The sequence below is a fragment of the Oncorhynchus keta genome, chromosome 32, assembly GCF_023373465.1.
Source record: "Oncorhynchus keta strain PuntledgeMale-10-30-2019 chromosome 32, Oket_V2, whole genome shotgun sequence".
NCBI lineage: Eukaryota > Metazoa > Chordata > Actinopteri > Salmoniformes > Salmonidae > Oncorhynchus > Oncorhynchus keta.
Window position 1 is genome coordinate 28,549,397 of NC_068452.1, and position 18,606 is coordinate 28,568,002.

The 18,606-nt window shown below is 45.6% G+C and overlaps 1 protein-coding gene across 2 annotated transcripts in view; it reads left to right on the top strand.

Moving 5' to 3' along the window:
* Positions 1 to 17,638, top strand: part of LOC118364653 (serine/threonine-protein kinase N1-like) — a 40,999-nt gene extending 23,361 nt beyond the window's left edge. For both annotated transcript variants that reach the window (XM_052491258.1, XM_052491257.1), the window contains exons 2-23: positions 1,450 to 1,571; positions 1,691 to 1,872; positions 2,049 to 2,191; positions 2,412 to 2,532; positions 5,115 to 5,260; positions 5,413 to 5,626; positions 7,110 to 7,301; positions 7,403 to 7,512; positions 7,712 to 7,855; positions 10,606 to 10,681; positions 11,260 to 11,392; positions 11,508 to 11,595; positions 12,351 to 12,436; positions 12,767 to 12,839; positions 12,938 to 13,029; positions 13,589 to 13,765; positions 14,090 to 14,152; positions 14,266 to 14,342; positions 14,607 to 14,749; positions 15,845 to 15,952; positions 16,201 to 16,281; positions 16,526 to 17,638. In XM_052491258.1, coding sequence (XP_052347218.1) covers positions 1,450 to 1,571; positions 1,691 to 1,872; positions 2,049 to 2,191; positions 2,412 to 2,532; positions 5,115 to 5,260; positions 5,413 to 5,626; positions 7,110 to 7,301; positions 7,403 to 7,512; positions 7,712 to 7,855; positions 10,606 to 10,681; positions 11,260 to 11,392; positions 11,508 to 11,595; positions 12,351 to 12,436; positions 12,767 to 12,839; positions 12,938 to 13,029; positions 13,589 to 13,765; positions 14,090 to 14,152; positions 14,266 to 14,342; positions 14,607 to 14,749; positions 15,845 to 15,952; positions 16,201 to 16,281; positions 16,526 to 16,729 — 2,775 coding nt within the window. In that variant the 3' untranslated portion in view covers positions 16,730 to 17,638. The remainder of the gene's footprint in view (positions 1 to 1,449; positions 1,572 to 1,690; positions 1,873 to 2,048; positions 2,192 to 2,411; positions 2,533 to 5,114; positions 5,261 to 5,412; positions 5,627 to 7,109; positions 7,302 to 7,402; positions 7,513 to 7,711; positions 7,856 to 10,605; positions 10,682 to 11,259; positions 11,393 to 11,507; positions 11,596 to 12,350; positions 12,437 to 12,766; positions 12,840 to 12,937; positions 13,030 to 13,588; positions 13,766 to 14,089; positions 14,153 to 14,265; positions 14,343 to 14,606; positions 14,750 to 15,844; positions 15,953 to 16,200; positions 16,282 to 16,525) is intronic.
* Positions 17,639 to 18,606: the final 968 nt, after the last annotated feature.

Genomic DNA, 18,606 nt, shown 5'->3' on the forward strand with positions numbered 1-18,606 from the left:
TTGTCCTGTAGCCCATCCCAGCCTTGTGCAGGTCTACAATTTTATCCCTGATGTCCTTACACAGCTCTCTGGTCTTGGCCATTGTGGAGAGGTTTGAGTGTGTGGACAGGTGTCTTTTATACAGGTAACGAGTTCAAACAGGTGCAGTTAATACAGGTAATGAGTGGAGAACAGGAGGGATTCTTAAAGAAAAACTAACAGGTCTGTGAGAGCCGGAATTCTTACTGGTTGGTAGGTGATCAAATATTTATGTCATGCAATAAAAAGCAAATGAATTACTTAAAAATCATACAATGTGATTTTCTGGACTTTTGTTTTAGATTCTGTCTCTCACAGTTGAAGTGTACCTATGATAAAAATTACATGCTTTGTAAGTAGGAAAATCAGCTAAATCGGCAGTGTATCTCCCCACTGTATGTCTGTATTTGTGCCTAATGTCTATCACACTGTCATGTGTGTTTGTGTGCTGTATCTGTTTCTGTGTGGCTGGCTGGCGTGCTGACAGCGTGTCTGTGTGTATCAGTGGCTCTGAGCAGGAACAAGCCCTGATAGATTTGAGTCTCTATTAATGCTGCCCTAATCTGCTCTGATCTGGTTACCATCAGGAGGGTATGTGAGCACTCAGGCCTTGACTCATTTAACGTCTCAGTCCCACTCTGCTGCTCTTAGACTCAGTTCTCTGTTCTCTGCACTCACCTAATATTTTTAAAGTCCCTGACTCCGTCTGTCCCTTTCTGTTGCTGTCTTGGCCTCTGTTACATCTACTCTAGCCATGGATCTACAGTACTTTTACTCTTTGCTGTGCTGCAGTCACACAGGATGAGCTGAAAGGTTGGGCTCTTTGGTTTGGGCACCTGCCTCTGGGACCCATTGGAAACACATTAGCCTGCTCTCTCTCTCTCTCTCTCTCTCTCTCTCTCTCACTCTCTCACTCTCTCACTCTCTCACTCTCTGTCTGTCTCTCTCTCTCTCTCTCTGTCTCTGTCTCTGTCTCTGTCTCTGTCTCTGTCTCTCTCTCTCGTTCTCTCTCTCTCCTCTCTCTCTCTCTCTCGTATTAGTGTAATGTAGTATCTTACTCTTTCCAGTTCTACAGTGAAGGTCTGGTCTCTCTCTCTCTCTCTCCTTTCCCTGTACAGATAAATGCTCCTCTCTCTCCTAATATTTGCTGCCAGTTTAGTGCTGCTCAGTTAAACCTTCTGACCTACAGGGCTGTGTGGGAGACATCTGATGTCAAAGGTGAACACAACCTAGTCCCCTGCAGCTCCACTCCTCCAAAACCCCTAATTAGGCCCTTTTCCCTGAGAGTGGAAATACGGCAGACCTTGGTTTATCGTCTCTCTGCTATCACCCCAGTATCATCTTGGCACAATACATGTCGCAATGTATTTGACTGATGCTAATCTATTATCCATTCTCTCTCCCCCTCTCCTCTTCCTCTCCCCCTGTCAGAGTGACCCAGGTGGGCTGTCACTGCTGGAGCAGCTGGGTCTGGACCAGAGCTCAGACTTCTCTGACTCCAGCATTCAGCAGCGGCTGGACGGAGCGAGGGACCACATCCGCCGGGAGATCAGGTTAGCATTACTACTTAATTACTCATTTACTATTCAATCATTTCTATGATGTATTGATTAACTACTCATTGTGTGATGCTACAAACTTATGAAAAGTCCCTGTGATTTGACTGGATCAGGAAGGAGCTGAAGATCAAGGAAGGAGCAGATAACCTGAGGAGAGCCACCACAGACAAGAAGAATGCCCAGCAGGTGGACAGCCAGCTCCGCAGCTCCAACCGCAGACTGGACAGCCTGCACTCTAAGTTACAGGAGCTGGATGCTTACATTGTGGTCAAAGGAGGGGACGACAACAACACAGGTATCACTGACGGGGATGGAACTATGAAGCGAATGGCGTGTAGCCTTATACCATTGGATGGATTCAACCAAAAGTTGTCATTTATTTTTTATTTTACCTTTATTGTGTAGAAACATGTTGGCCATTGTTCATGATTATAATAACTGTCAGTTAAAACCATGACCTTTGACCCTCAGATGCCCCCAAGTCTCCCGGGGCGCGCAGCCGCTCGGCCAATCAGGACCGGATCACGGCTCTGGAGCGCCAGCTCAACATCGAACTCAAGTGCAAACAGGGAGCAGAAAACATGATCCCCATTTATGCCAATGGAGTCACCAAGGTACTGGACCACCTAACCCCTCTAATATATACATCTACTGTAGCCTATGTACAATACAACCAGTCCCTCCACAATCTCTCTTTCTCACTCTTCTGAGTTCATGTCTCTAGTCAGATCATCTCCCAGCCTGATTCTTTTCTGAGTAGTGAAGGTTAGCTAGGATGTGTATTTGTGAGCTGTCTGCTATTTCACTGTCCTCACTGTACGGTGTCGCTTGTAGGACAAGAAGATGCATCAGACGGCCCAGCAGATGCTGCAGGACAGCAAGACCAAGATCGACATCATCCGCATGCAGATCCGCAAGGCCATGCAGGCCACTGAGCAGACTGAAGATATCCAGGGTAAATATCTGTCTGTCTCTGCCTGCCTGCCTGCCTACTTGCCTGCCTGCTTGTCTGACTGTCTGTCTGACTGTCTGTCTCTTCATCCCCCTTTGTCTCTCTGTCTCTAATCTGTACATCTATCGTTAAATGTTATATGAAGTGTGGGTAACAGATCAATGCCCTCCTCAGAAGTGCAGAGTGGACATTATTATAACCTACTCCACTCCATACAATCACACTCACACACACACAGCCGGGCTCACTTCCACACAGAGCGCAGGTTAAGGCCTTAATGATGTTCCTGCATCCCCATGATGTTGCCCAACAGCAAAAAGTCCTGCTTCATTTACCCGAGGTTAGAGACAGAGGGAAAAGGGGAGAGAGAGAAAGACAAGGAAACAAATAGTAAGATATGGAAAGAGGGGAGAGAGAACGAGAAAGAGAGTGAGAAGATGGGAAAAGCACAGGAAATAAAGAGGCAGATTTAGGCCCATATCTTTAGATGAATTGCTGTGTCTATTTCCCTCTCGGTACCTTCTTTTCTCTACCTTCCTCCCTCCTTTAGTTTAAGAATAGATCAGAGCTGCAGGGCGTTTAACCTCATAAGTCATGAACCATCCCTAACTTAGGACACATACAGACGCACACAAATCCATCAAAAACCCCACCAAAACCTCACATTAGCTTGATTTTGATTTTCAGTACAGATTACTTTGTCATATTATGAAAGATAACTGTATACAGTGCATTCGGAAAGTATTCAGACCCCATTACTTTTCCCAAATGTTGTTATGTTAAAGCCTTATTCTAAAATATATTGTTTGTTTTATGTCTCATCAATCTACACAATACCCCATAATGACAAGACGAAAACAGGTTTATTACAAATATTACAAGACGAAAACAAATTTATTACAAATAAAAAACAGAAATACCTTATTTACGTAAGTATTCAGACCCTTTGCTATGAGACTCCAAATTGAGCTCAGGTCCATCCTGTTTCCATTGATCATCCTTGAGATGTTTCTACAACTTGATTGGAGTCCACCGTGGTAAATTTAATTGATTGGACATGATTTGGAAAGGCACATGGTCCACAGTTGACAGTGGATGTCAGAGCAGAAACCAAGCCATGAGGTCAAAGGAATTGTCCGTAGAGCTCCGAGACAGGATTGTAATCGAGGCACAGATCTGGGGAAGGGTACCAAAACATTTCTGCAGCATTGAAGGTACACCATTCCAGTGTTTTACTTGCTATATTGTATTTACTTTGCCACCATGGCCTTTTTTGCCTTTACCTCCCTTCTCACCTCATTTGCTCACATTGTATATAGACTTGTTTATACTGTATTATTGACTGTATGTTTGTTTTACTCCATGTGTAACTCTGTGTCGTTGTATCTGTCGAACTGCTTTGCTTTATCTTGGCCAGGTCGCAATTGTAAATGAGAACTTGTTCTCAACTTGCCTACCTGGTTAAATAAAGGTGAAATAAATAAAAAGGTCCCTAAGAACACAGTGGCCTCCGTCATTCTAAAATGGAAGAAGTTTGGAACCACCAAGACTATTTCCAGAGCTGGCGCCCGGCCAAACTGATAAATCAGGGGAGAAGGGACTTTGTCAGGGACATGACCAAGATCCCGATGGTCACTCTGACAGAGCTCCAGAGTTTCAATTTGGAGATGGGAGAACCTTCCAGAAGGACTACCATCTCTGCAGCACTCCACCAATCAGGCCTCTATGGTAGAGTGGCCAGACCGATGCCCCTCCTCAGTAAAAGGCACATGACAAAACGCTTGGAGTTTGCCAAAAGGCACCTAAAGGACTAACAGACCATGAGAAACAAGATTCTCTAGTCTGATGAAACCAAGATTGAACATTTGGCCTGAATGGCAAGCGTCACATCTGGAGGAAACCTGGCACCATCGCTATGGGGAAGCATGGCGGTGACAGCATCATACTGTGGGGATGTTTTTCAATGGCAGGGACTGGGAGACTAGTCAGGATCGAGGGAAAGATGAATGGAGCAAAGTACAGAGAGATCCTTGATGAAAACCTTCTCCAGAGCACTCAGGACCTCAGACTGGGGCGAAGGTTTCACCTTCCAACAGGACAACAACCCCAAGCACACAGCCAAGACAATGGAGGAGTGGCTTCGGGACACGTCTCTGAATGACTTTGAGTGGCCCAGCCAGAGCCCGGACTTGAACCTGATTGAACATGTCTGGAGAGACCTGAAAATAGCTGTGCAGCGACGCTCCCCATCCAAACAGAGCTTGAAAGGATCTGCAGAGAATGGGAGAAACTTTCCAAATCCAGGTGTGGCAAACTTGTAGCGTCATACCCAAGAAGACAAAAGGATGTAATCACTGCCGCAGGTGCTTCAACAAAGTACTGAGTCTGAATACTTATGTAAATGTCATGTTTAATTATTATTCATTTTTTTACATTTGCAAAAATGTCTTAAACCTGCTCTTGCTTTGTCATTATGGTGTATTATGTGTAGATTGAATTTAATCCATTTTAGAATAAGGCTGTAACATAACAAAATGTAGAAAAAGTCAAAGGGTCAGTAAATGGTTTGTTATCGTTCTCCCCAGGTAAGCCAGACACGTGTGGGGTGGAGCTGCGTGTGGAGGAGCTGTGGCATCATTACCGTGTGGAGCACGCCATGGCTGAGGGAGCCAAGAACATGCTGAGGCTGCTGGGAGTAGGGAAGGTCCAGGACAAGAAGGCCATGTCAGAGGTCAGAGTTCGCACACAAGACCACTGTCTGGATCTCACACATGAACACACATTTAATGCACACATACACACAAACACACACAAAAACACACACACCATTTAGGGCACATTTAAATGCACACACACACCATTGTAACCCCTCTCTCCTCCCAGGCCCAGTGTGGTCTGAGTGAGTCGTCACAGCGCTGTGACCTGCTGAGAGGCTCTCTGGAGCAGCGTTTGCTGGAGCTGACGGATGACCACCCCAAGGCCTGCCTCATCAAGGAAGAGCTGGTGCTGGCATCCTCCTCAGCCTTCAGCTCCAGACACGGAACCCCCTATGTACACAACCAGTACAGCACCCTCTGCAAGCCCTCCCCACTCACTGGTACATACACTCATAGTCTATCACTGACTCTTACAGCCTCTCTAAACCCTATCACTGACTCTTACAGCCTCTCTAAACCCTATCACTGACTCTTACAGCCTCTCTAAACCCTATCACTGTCTCTTACAGCCTCTCTATACCCTATAACTGACTCTTACAGCCTCTCTAAACCCTATCACTGACTCTTACAGCCTCTCTATACCCTATCACTGACTCTTACAGCCTCTCTAAACCCTATCACTGACTCTTACAGCCTCTCTAAACCCTATCACTGACTCTTACAGCCTCTCTAAACCCTATCACTGACTCTTACAGCCTCTCTAAACCCTATCACTGACTCTTACAGCCTCTCTAAACCCTATCACTGACTCTTACAGCCTCTCTAAACCCTATCACTGACTCTTACAGCCTCTCTAAACCCTATCACTGACTCTTACAGCCTCTCTAAACCCTATCACTGACTCTTACAGCCTCTCTAAACCCTATCACTGACTCTTACAGCCTCTCTATACCCTATAACTGTCTCTTACAGCCTCTCTATACCCTATAACTGTCTCTCACAGCCCCTCTATACCCTATAACTGTCTCTCACAGCCCCTCTATACCCTATAACTCTCTCACAGCCCCTCTATACCCTATAACTGTCTCTCACAGCCCCTCTATACCCTATAACTGACTCTTACAGCCTCTCTATACCCTATCACTGACTCTTACAGCCTCTCTAAACCCTATCACTGACTCTTACAGCCTCTCTATACCTTATCACTGACTCTTAGTCTCTCTATACCCTATCACTGACTCTTACAGTCTCTCTATACCCTATCACTGTCTCTTACAGCCTCTCTATACCCTATCACCGACTGTTACAGCTTCTCTATAATGTATCACTAACTCTTACAGCCTCTCTATAGTCTCTCACTACCTCTCTGTCTATACCTAACTGAAGGCTCTAATTCATCAGAAACTCATGGATTCAGTTGAATATCTCTCCCATATCCAGTGGCTGAAGTTATAAACCCTTTGAACCAGGTATGATACTCTCACTTCTACTCAAACATCTCATATCAACACTCTCTCTCTCTCTCTCTCTCTCTCTCTCTCTCTCTCTCTCTCTCTCTCTCTCTCTCTCTCTCTCTCTCTCTCTCTCTCTCTCTCTCTCTCTCTCTCTCTCTCTCTCTCTCTCTCTCTCTCTCTCTCTCTATTTCTATTTCTATTTCTCTCTATTTCTATTTCTCTCTATTTCTATTTCTATTTCTCTCTATTTCTCTCTATTTCTATTTCTCTCTATTTCTATGTCTCTCTATTTCTATTTCTCTCTATTTCTATTTCTCTCTATTTCTATTTCTCTCTCTCTATTTCTCTCTCTCTATTTCTCTCTCTCTCTCTATTTCTCTCTCTCTATTTCTCTCTCTCTATTTCTCTCTCTCTCTCTATTTCTCTCTCTCTATTTCTCTCTCTCTCTCTCTCTCTCTCTCTCTCCTAGGTACCCTACAGGTGCGTTTGCTGGGCTGTGTGGGGGTGTTGGAGGTGGTCCCGGGGCGCAGTAGAGGAACCCCGGTGGTCTTGCCTTGCTACATCCCAGGGGACGGACGCTCCTTCAAACTCAGTGGTCTCTACAGCCGCAGCACCAGCAGCATGAGCCTCAGGATCCCCGGCAAGACCGACGAACTCTCCTGTAAGTGTGTGTGTGTGTGTGTGTGGAGGGGGTTCACATATCTGTCCATTTCTGTTGTGTAGTGAGTTTCTAAACATGTGTTATGGTACTGTGTTGAACAGCGGAGGTGAGTGCGGTGTTGAAGCTGGAGAACACAGTGGTGGGACAGACGTGCTGGAAGACAGTGGGAGAGCAGGCCTGGGACCAGACCTTCACTGTAGAACTGGAAAGAGTAAGATACTACATTACACTAACACGAGAGAGCGTGTGTGTGCATGTTCACATGAGTGAGTGAGTGAGTGAGTGAGTGAGTGAGTGAGTGAGTGAGTGAGTGAGTGAGTGAGTGAGTGAGTGAGTGAGTGAAGGTGAAAAGAAGTGTATGTGCACCTGTGGTTGAAACAGTTTGTGTGTTGACCTGTGTTTCGGCGCAGTCCAGGGAGATGGAGATAGCAGTGTACTGGAGGGACTACCGCTCCCTGTGTGCTCTCAAGTACCTGAAGCTGGAGGACTTCCTGGACAACCAGAGACACAAAGTTCAGCTGGAGCTAGAGCCTCAGGGCCTGCTGCTGGCAGAGGTACACACACCCCGCCCTGAATACACACGTGTATGCACACACATACACACATGCACGCATACACAGACAGAGACATGTGAACATGCACACACACGCACCAACACATACCTCCCTCCTCAATACTTAACTATACTATACAGTACCAGTCAAAAGTTTGGACACACCTACTCATTCAAGGGTATTTCTTTCTTTTTACTATTTTCTACATTGTAGAATAATAATGAAGACATCAAATCTATGAAATAACACATATGGAATCATGTAGTAACCAAAAAAGGGTTCAACAAATCAACATCAAGCGTTATGATAAGACTGGCTCTTATGAGGACCGCCACAGGAAAGGAAGACCCAGAGTTACCTCTGATGCAGAGGATATGTTCATTAGAGTTACCAGCCTCAGAAATTGCAGCCCAAATAAATGCTTAACAGAGTTCAAGTAACAGACACATCTCAACATCAACTGTTCAGAGGACACTGTGTGAATCAGGCCTTCGTGGTTTAATTGCTGCAAAGAAACCACTATTAAAGGACACCAATAAGAAGAAGAGACTTGCTTGGGCCAAGAAACACGAGCAATGGACATTAGACCGGTGGAAATGTGTCCTTTGGTCTGGAGTCCAAATAGTTCCAACCGCCGTGTCTTTGTGAGACTCGGTGTTGGTGAACGGATGATCTCATGTGTATTTCCCACCGTAAAGCAGGAAGGAGGTTTTATGGTGTGGGGGTGCTTTGCTGGTGACACTGTCAGTGATCTATGTATAAAACACACTTAACCAGTATGGCTACCAAGCAATCTGCAGTGATACGCCATCCCATCTGGTTTGGGCTTAGTGGGACTATCATTTGTTTTTCAACAGGACAATGACCCACACACCTCCAGGCGGTGTAAGGGCTATTTTACCAAGAAGAGTGTGATGGAGTGCTGCATCAGATGACTTGGCCTCCACAAATCCCCCGACCTCGACCCAATTGAGATGGTTTGGGATGAGTCGGACCGCAGAGTGAAGAAAAGCAGCCAACAAGTGCTCAGCATGTGTGAGAACTCCTTCAAGACTGTTGGAAAAGCATTCCAGATCAAGCTGGTTGAGAGAATGCCAAGAGTGTGCAAAGCTGTCCTCAAGGCAAAGGTGGCTACTTTGAAGAATCTAAAATATATTTTGATTTTGTTTAACACTTTTTTGGTTACTACATGATTCCATATGTGTTATTTCATAGTTTTGATGTCTTCACTATTATTCTACAATGTAGAAAATAACAAAAATAAAGAAAAACCCTTGAATGAGTAGGTGTGTCCAAACTTCTGACTGGTACTGTATGTGTCATTGGCGGTCAGTGCTATTTAAGATGAGGGAGGACGCAAATGGTTTTTTATGAGCATGGCCTTATTTCAATTACAGCATATTGGAGGACTGTCATTCATATTCCATTCACCCAGCTCAATGTAACGTCGATAGGTTTTGGCTACTACATGATTCTCAAATGTTCCTTATATCCATCATAAGATTTCTACAACCTAGCCTATGAATGAAAGTTTACAATGTAGGTGCACAGGTCGAGATACATTTAAGTAATCAAGGTGACAGACAGTGACACATTCAATACCGCTTTGCACACTCTTACCAGCATCTAGCTGATCTAGGGTGTAATCATTAGTTCAACAGTTGCAAACGAGTTTCTATTGGACAAATTCAAATATGTTTATCCCCATTTTGTTCCGTCTAAGAATGCTTTTCAACAGAATCGGCGGAATGAATGCACCCCTGATCACACGCAAACACAGGTCACTTTCATAGCAGCCACATATAAACAGTGTGAATAATTTGATTGTTGTAGCTATAATTCCTTCTTGCATCCACGTGCTCTCCTCCTCTCACCCTTTCCCTTCGCTTGTGGACTTCAGTGTACAACAAACACATCAGCTGTCTGTGACCAGGCGAAAAAATCTTTCTAAGCCAAACCTTCATATCATAACCGCCACACACACCCTACATCATTGTCACCATTATTAACTAACGTCAGAGTCAGCATAGCTACTAAAACGAACGTGTTAGTAAACCCACTACAATCATGCAGTACAGTATAGTCAGCAAGCAGTTTAGCAGTTGCACAGGTGGTAGTAAATGAATAACACCAAAAGCTTACCTTGACTTAGAAGAGTTCCAGTGTTGGTTCGCCATAGCCAGCTAGCGAACATAGTGTCCCTCTCTGGTTGGTGTCTGCCGGGTGTTTAAGTAGGCTAAACTAGCTAGCTGCATTCACTAGCTAAGTAAGTGAAAGTGAAAAATATATGAAATATCTCTTCTAGGTAGCTTCTTCATTTTTTAAGAAATGTATTTGTTTAAAAAAATTAGGCACTGCAGTGCTAGCTAGCTGTAGTTTATGCTTTTCTAGCTTAATTCTCTTGCAGTTAATGCTGCAAGAGCTCGGATAGGTTGGAGGACGTCCTCCGGATGTTGTCATAGTTACTGTGTAAGTCTATGGAATGGGGTTAGAACAATGAGCCTCCTAGGTTTTGTATTGAAGTCAACTACCAGCTAGACGATGGTGGTACCCATCGTTGAAGCTACTGTAGACCTTCATTGCAAAGCAGTGTGTTTTAATCAATTATGTGGTTACGTGAATATATTTTGTATAGTTTTCTCGAAAAAGGATAACTTTTTTTCGAATTTTCACTATTTTTATGAAATTCACTGAGGAGGATGGTCCTCCCCTTTCTCCTCTGAGTCTCCACTGATATGTGTGTATTTCAGGTAATGTTCTTCAACCCAGTCATAGAGAGAGGCCCAAGACTTCAGAGACAAAAGAAGGTTTTCTCCAAACAGCATGGTAAGATAGGTTTTTCTCAGAACAGTGTGTTGTGTTAGTATGTGTAACGTCTTAGATAAAGCCTCATTTTGTTCTGTATGTTGTCAGCAGCTGCCAAGCCTGGCTCCATGTATCCCAGCATCCCTATAGGGCTCACACCTGCTTCACAACTGAGTAGCATGGAGTTGCCCCCTAGACACTGATCTACAGTCAGTAATGGGTCGCATTAGGATTGGGGGGGGGGGTCCTAGATATGTGACTACATGCAACCTCCACCCAGAACCCACTTTGTACCTCTCTGTGCTCTGTATTGCCATCTAGTGTTGGAATTAGCAGTGCTGTGGGTTCATCTGGTGGGTTGAGGTGGTTTTATTGCTTTGGAGTATGACAACTTGAGTGTGTCAGGGTTGAAGCTTCTTCGGTGCAATCTGAACAATCCTAATGGATTGAGTAAACCATGTTAAAATTTGCTGCGTGAACAGGATAGATTGCATTTCAAGGGGGTTTGTGTTTATCAGTATATCTTATTGCCTTGTATTTATGTTGTGTTGTGTGTGTGTGTTGCGGTTACTGCCATGTGTGTGTTGGGTATGTTGCAGGTAAAGCGTTCCTGCGTGCTCGTCAGATGAATGTTGACATCGCCACCTGGGTCCGCCTACTGAGGAACGCCATCCCTACTGGAAACAACATTCCCAGCTACACCCCACACTCACACTCACGCTCACATTCTGGGTACTGTACACACACACAGATAGCCTTTCTCATACCTCTTTAATGCTTCAGACAGCAAGCACAACATATACTGTACATGGGAAACTGTTGACTGGTGTTTCTATGTGTGTCGTAGGGAGATCTCAGTGGAGAAGCTGACTCTGGAGAGCGACTCTCCTCCGAGACCTGAGATCAGGAGAGACGTTGTTGACACACCCCACCTGGTGAGAAGAAGAGAAGGGAGGGATGAAGAGAGGGATGAGGGATGGGAGGATGGGGTAGGGAGGGATTGGAGGGAGGGTGCGGCGATGGAGTGATAATCATCTGATAGCCATCTCTGTAGTATCACATTCCCTTTGGCCTTTCCCTCCAGAAAGCCTTTGACTAGAAAACAGTGGTTCAGTCATATTGGACTATTAGACTAGGATGAATCTGGAGCGATACAGAGCAGGGCCTGGGAGGAAGGAGAGGAGAGAGGTAACAATAAGAGGGGAAAGGGAGAAATCCACACTAATTAGACCAAATTGGATCGAGGGAGCTTTAATTAGATCAAAGCCCAATCTGTGTTAGATTCCCAGTGTGTAAAACATGATTGGCACGAGAGGACAGAGAGAGAGGGACCGAGGGAGTGAGGGAGGGAGAGGGACAGAGGGAGTGAGGGAGGGAGAGGGAGAGAGATGCGGAGGAAGGGAGGGCCTTGGTAACAGATGGTATGGTCAGTGGGGCTGAGGGATTACTGGATTAGTTACTCTGGTGTTTTTAGAGAACTAATTAACAGTAATGAGGGAACGAGGAAGAGAGGAGAGGGGTTTGAGCAGCCAGCCAGCAGGGAACTGGCTACTAATAATGATGAGGGACAGAATTACTGTTGCCCTGTCTGTCTGTTTTTCCTTCTCACCTTCTTCCTCATTCTCTCTATCTATCCCTCTCTCCTCTTTCTATCTTTCTATCTCTGTCTCTCTTTTTCTCTTACACTCAGGAACAGCCTGTGATCGAGCCCTTGTCCCCTCCAGACCTCGCCCAAGGGCGGCCAACCAGAACCCTATCCACGAGTTCCTTGCGCAGGTACAGCACCATGCAGAGTTGGCACAGTGTGTCCTCACACTCACACCTGAGTACATCCTCTCACAATATGGCCCCCACAGTATGATGCTGGAGAAACACGCCCACTCACAATATGGTCACATGACCTTGACCTCCTCCACAACACGGTACTGTAGCCACAGAGACATATATCACAGCAACATGCTCTCTATAGAAGTGCTAGGTAGGCACAAAACACCAGATAATACTGCATCCTGTTTCTTCAGCTAGCAGATGACCATTCAACATGGTAAAGTAAAGGCTATTTCAGTGATTGTGATGATGATTATTTTCTTTGTGTCCTGGTATTAGACAGAGCAAAGGCCCTCTGTGTCTGCAGGACTTCAAGCTGATCGCTGTGCTGGGCAGGGGACACTTTGGCAAAGTATGTGTCCTCACATTTGAAATATCCTCCCTTTGTTTGGAAGTTCTCCATCCAGAGGATTCAGGTTGAGATTCACATGAACCGCTGGTGTTTTCCAGGTGTTGTTGTCGGAGTACAAGAGGACAGGTAGTGTGTACGCTATCAAAGCCCTGAAGAAGGGAGACATTGTGGCGCGGGACGAAGTGGACAGGTATGGATCTACACTAGAATGCAACACAGGCCAAGACAGAACACAGGCCAACTATATCATGCCTCTGTCTGACAATATATATGACCTCCATCATGGTGAAATGACTTGTCTAGTTTTATATACAGTGTGCCACAAAATTGTCAACACAAAACTGATCAGCAACAAACCATGGCGAAAATATACACTGTACAAGTTAACTGTGTGTTTACATACTGTACTTGACAGACAGTTCTTTCTTTCCTGTTTTCTATCATTCTCTCTCCTCTCTCCCTCTCCTCTCTTCCTCTCTCCCTCTCCTCTCTCCCTCTCCTCTCTCCCTCTCCTCTCTCCCTCTCCTTTCTCCTCTCTCTTCTCTCCTCTCCCTCTCCTTTCTCTCTCCTCTCTCCTCTCCTTTCTCCTCTCTCCCTCTCCTCTCTCCTTTCTCCTCTCTCCCTCTCCTCTCTCTCTCCTCTCTCCTTTCTCCTTTCTCCTCTCTCCCTCTCCTCTCTCTCTCCTCTCTCCTTTCTCCTCTCTCCTCTCTCCTCTCTCCCTCTCCTCTCTCCTCTCTCCCTCTCCTCAGTCTGATGTGTGAGAAGCGTATTTTTGAGACGGTGAACAGCTCCCACCATCCCTTCCTGGTCAACCTGTTTGCATGTTTCCAGACCCCAGAACACGTGTGCTTCGTCATGGAGTACACGGCTGGGGGTGACCTCATGATGCACATCCACGCAGACGTCTTTACAGAGCCCCGAGCCGTGTGGGTACCGCTGTGTATTTCTGTGTTTTCTGTGTTCTACTGAATGTGTAACGGAACATGGGGGAGGAGCAGGCATGCTTTGTGATATGTATATTTGTGTTCATATGGTTGTACACTGTATGCGTACTCATATCCATCCACGGTCTGCTGTTACTGGTGTGTGTGTGTGTGTGTGTGTGTGTGTGTGTGTGTGTGTGTGTGTGTGTGTGTGTGTGTGTGTGTGTGTGTGTGTGTGTGTGTGTGTGTGTGTGTGTGTGTGTGTGTGTGTGTGTGTGTGTGTCTTGACTATTTGTGTGTGCGCGTGTCTGTCTGTCTGTCCTGCAGGTTCTACGCAGCCTGTGTGGTTTTGGGCCTGCAGTTTCTTCATGACCATAAGATTGTGTACCGGTGAGTACTCTGGGTAGACATGAAACACAGCACACATGACCCTCTCATCCTCCTACCCCTTCATCCTCAGAGTACCCATCAATTTTGAATTAGTCTTCATCCCTCCTCCTCAGGGACCTTAAACTCGATAACTTGTTGCTGGATACACAGGGCTATGTGAAGATCGCAGACTTCGGGCTCTGCAAAGAGGGTATGTTCTCTATAACTTATTCATCATGTCTCCAGAGCTCTGTAAGGATGCAAGGTCATAGCGGTTGTAGTTTGGAGTACTTTTTAGTCTTTTTTTATTGAGGCCTCTTTTTGCTAATGAGCTCATGTTTTTCTATATTTGTGACTCAGTTTGTGTCTCTCTCGCTCTCCTTCCTCTCTCCGTTTGTCTCTCACAACAACCTCTCTCTCACTGCTTCTCTTTTCTTCCCTTCGTCTCATTCCTGATCTCTCTCTACTTCCCCAGGTATGGGCTATGGGGACAGGACCAGTACGTTCTGTGGTACTCCTGAGTTCCTGGCTCCAGAGGTTCTGACAGACACCTCCTACACCAGGGCAGTGGACTGGTGGGGCCTGGGAGTACTGGTGTATGAGATGCTGGTGGGAGAGGTAAGAGACTTGACTCTAAAAACCTCTTCAGAGAATTATATAAATATGACGCCATACATATCTAGCCTTATTATTTAGATATTCTCTGGAACTTTGGCGACTACTAAAGTATTTTTTAAACCTCCCGCTTTGTGCTGGATGTGTCAATGTGTAGTTCATACATCATTAATTAGGAGAATTACTGTCTTACCTCAATTAGACACGAAGCTGTGCTGCACCATTTTCCCTCAAGTGGTACAGCCCCCTAGCAATTCGAGTTCAACCAATGAGCTTCAGCCCCTCGCCATATGAGTGACAGCTAGCAAGATGCACATGATGCACCGACAGCAGAGCGAGAGAGAGGAAATTTCAGGGGCCCACTTTCAGAACTACTGGCTAAAAAGTACACAAAAGTACCGGAGAATCCCTTTAATGAGTTAAGCCCTCACCTTTAAAGTAATTTATACTTTAAGCCGTTTTGGTAATACAGCACTTTAGTCTATATTACATAAAGTGATGTGTGTTTGAGCCATATGTTACATAAATTAATATAGTGTAACAACTCACTAGGCGTGGCTGGCAATGATGAGTAATAATGACAGAAGTCCAACACACAGAGGCACAACTTAAGCCAAGGCAGCATATTTATTCAAGATAAAAGGGTCACAAAGATAGTTCTCAAACTGTAACCGAAAACACTCTCCCACACAGGGCTTAACTGAACTTAAAGTTACACTGAACTTAAAACTAGCTGGGCTGCTACCCAGCTTACCAGCTTCACAATGTCCATGTGCTTCAAACAAATGTCTATAGAGCTCAGCCTTCGGCATCCAGCCAGGAGCTTTTCCCAAATGTCTGTAATGCTCAGCCTGCAGCATTCAGCCAGTAGCTCCTCTTCTCATGCTGAACTGAACTTGCACCTTATATGCCCCAGGTCTATTGCAGCCTAACGAAGCTGAGTGGCTTCAGGTGTGGGGCTTGGCACTGCAGCCTAAAAATGCTGGTTGTGGGGTGTGGCTTACACGCCAAACAGTGGCATTCCCCGGCCACATCACCTGGGCACCACAATAGGTTGAGTGGCTGTGAGCGTGACAGTGTGGTCTATGTGTGTGTCAGTCTCCATTCCCAGGTGATGATGAAGAGGAGGTGTTTGACAGCATAGTGAATGACGAGGTGCGCTACCCTCGCTTCCTCTCCACAGAGGCCATCGGCATCATGAGACGGGTAAGCTCCTCCCCCAACATTCACATCCCACCAATCACCAGTGGAGCACGAGAGAATCACATTGATTGACATGGTCAGTTTGGTCACTGTAAAGGTGGAGCCATTTTGCTTCTAGTTTCAGTGGGTTTTCTGTGAAAGTGTTTCTGATGTTTTTATCAGTTGTTTGCCATCTGTGTGTGTTGCTAGCTGGTGATTGGTCTGTGAGTTGTTATGTCTGGGTTGAGGTGTTTGTTGTTTTCTGTTGCCAGTTGTTGAGGAGGAACCCGGATCGGCGCCTAGGCTCTGGTGAGAAAGATGCTGATGATGTCAAGAAACAGCCTTTCTTTAGGGTGAGTCTTTCTCGCTCTTTTTCTCCCTCCCTCAAACACAGACACACATGTCATTAGTTAACATTCCTTATAAACCACTGATTAAACTCTTGCTATGTAATCAATGAGCCTGTTAAATAGTTCCAGCATCTGCTCCAACTCTATGTGGTACTGTAACGTCATGGGTTGCTGTTTTCAGTTGCATAGATTATTTAATTCACCTGGATTCTATGAACCAATCCGGTCTCTCTGTTCGCCCTCTCAGGGTGTGGACTGGGAAGCGCTGCTGCAGAGGCGGCTCCCGCCCCCGTTCGTCCCCAACATCAGGGGGAGAGAGGACGTCAGCAACTTTGACGAGGAGTTCACCGCTGAGACCCCCGCCCTCACACCGCCCCGCGAACGCCGTACCCTCTCCCGCAAGGACCAGGACTGCTTCAAAGACTTTGACTACGTCTCTGACCTCTGCTAAGGGTCAAGGTCAGACTCTCCCTTTAGACTATAAGAGGAGCTGACGAGGGACTCTGCACTGCGAGAGGGATGTTACCAGGAGAGGCTTACTGCTGTTCTGTCTGAACTGTGAAGAGGCAGAAGAAAGTTACGCGAGGATGTGAATGCTGCTGCGGAGAAACATTGTCAGGGATCTACTGACCTCTAATGGATTTCTGGAGGGCCTTTTTATAGGATGATACATGAAGATAATCCGAATGATGTAATGCTCAGTGGATGAGTGCTGGGGCACAGTGTCTGTGCAGCATAGCAACATTGGAACAGAGTGAAGTTTATTTCCCTATAGAAAGTAATGGAGCCCACTTAAAAGATTAAATGGATATTCTCTGTAGAAGACAATACAGTTCAAATGGACCTCTCTCTATTGCCTCTCTATTGCCTCTCTGCCTGCTATCTTTCCTCTCCCTTTATCGTTTGAGGCTGTTTACTGTTTCTGTGTGTAAATTCCGATCCTGCCTCAGTCTGTTCCCATTGCTGTCATCTGGAGTCCTGCACCTCTCATAAATCACCACATGGGGGAGCCATAGGAAAGGTCAAAAGTGTTCCAGAGAAATTGAGGAGATGTCCAAGTGGGGTGCAGATTCAGTGTGTGACGAATGCCAAGGGATGCTAGTGAGGATGATGAGGGTGGAAGGATGAGCGTTGAGGTGTTTTTCTGTATTTGGGCTGGGTCCTCACCATGTCATGTTACCCCTCGTCTTCAAATGGGATACTCCTCTACTCTCCCCGCTCTGTACGAGTTTTATCCTCAATCATTTAGAATAATTTTTCAAATAGTTTTCTGTGATTTTAGTTTATTTTTGGTGTTTTGATTTGTCAATCATGCCGATGTTATGTTTGGAATTGTGACTTAGTAAAAATGTGAACCCAATGGACTGACTCACAGCTTTGTGACTTTTCAGCCCAATTACCATTCAGCCAGCTATATTAGCAGGAATTCTTTGAACTTATTTATTTCAATATTGTGATATAAAACCTACAATATGAGTACAGTAGTGTATATTGTTTAAGGATTGTCTCACACAATCCAAACTACTGTAACTAAAGTTGTTTGTCATCCAGGATTGTCTGAACTCCTTTAAAAGCAATGTTATGTTCATTATGTTGAGTAACAGAGCAGAGTGTGCTGCACATCACCAGACACCATTAGCAGTAGTGGGTACACCATGAAGACACTCCGTCCTAATGGGCCAAACATGTCTGCAGCAGGGCCTTTTCTTTTGTGTGTGTGTGTGTGTGTGTGTTCTCTCCAGGTCAGAAACACACTGGAATTTGGAGTCTCTCTGCTGTAGATTCACATAAACAACGAATGGGCCTAAGGTCAACGTAATGCAATATAATAAAATGGATGAGAATGAAACAGTCAGCAGAGCAGGGCCTAAGGCAATGCTAGAGGCGTCACGACAGACCCGGGTTCGTTCCCAGGCTGTGTCACAATCGGCCGTGATCGGGAGTACCATTGGGCGACGCACAATTGGCCCAGCGTCGTCCAGGTTAGGGGAGGGTTGGGCTTTACTTGGCTCATCGCGCTTTAGCAACACTCTAGCACCCTGAGGAGAACAGAGCTGAGTCTGATACTGTACAGCAGGAGAGGATCGTAATTATTCAACGTGCTAATGACAATACTGTGCCCTGGAGGAGAGGAGCAGGAGAATGAAAGACAGAGAGGCAATAATGTGTCAGATTTTCATTTTGATCCAGGTAAGGAAAAAAGAGAGACCAGGAACATCATTGTAGATTTTCAAAAAAGGGAGAAAAGATGTGGAGGGGGTGGGGTTAGATGAGGAGAGATGAACGTGTTGATGGTGTGTGTTGAGAGGGGGGGTCAGGGTGTTCCTG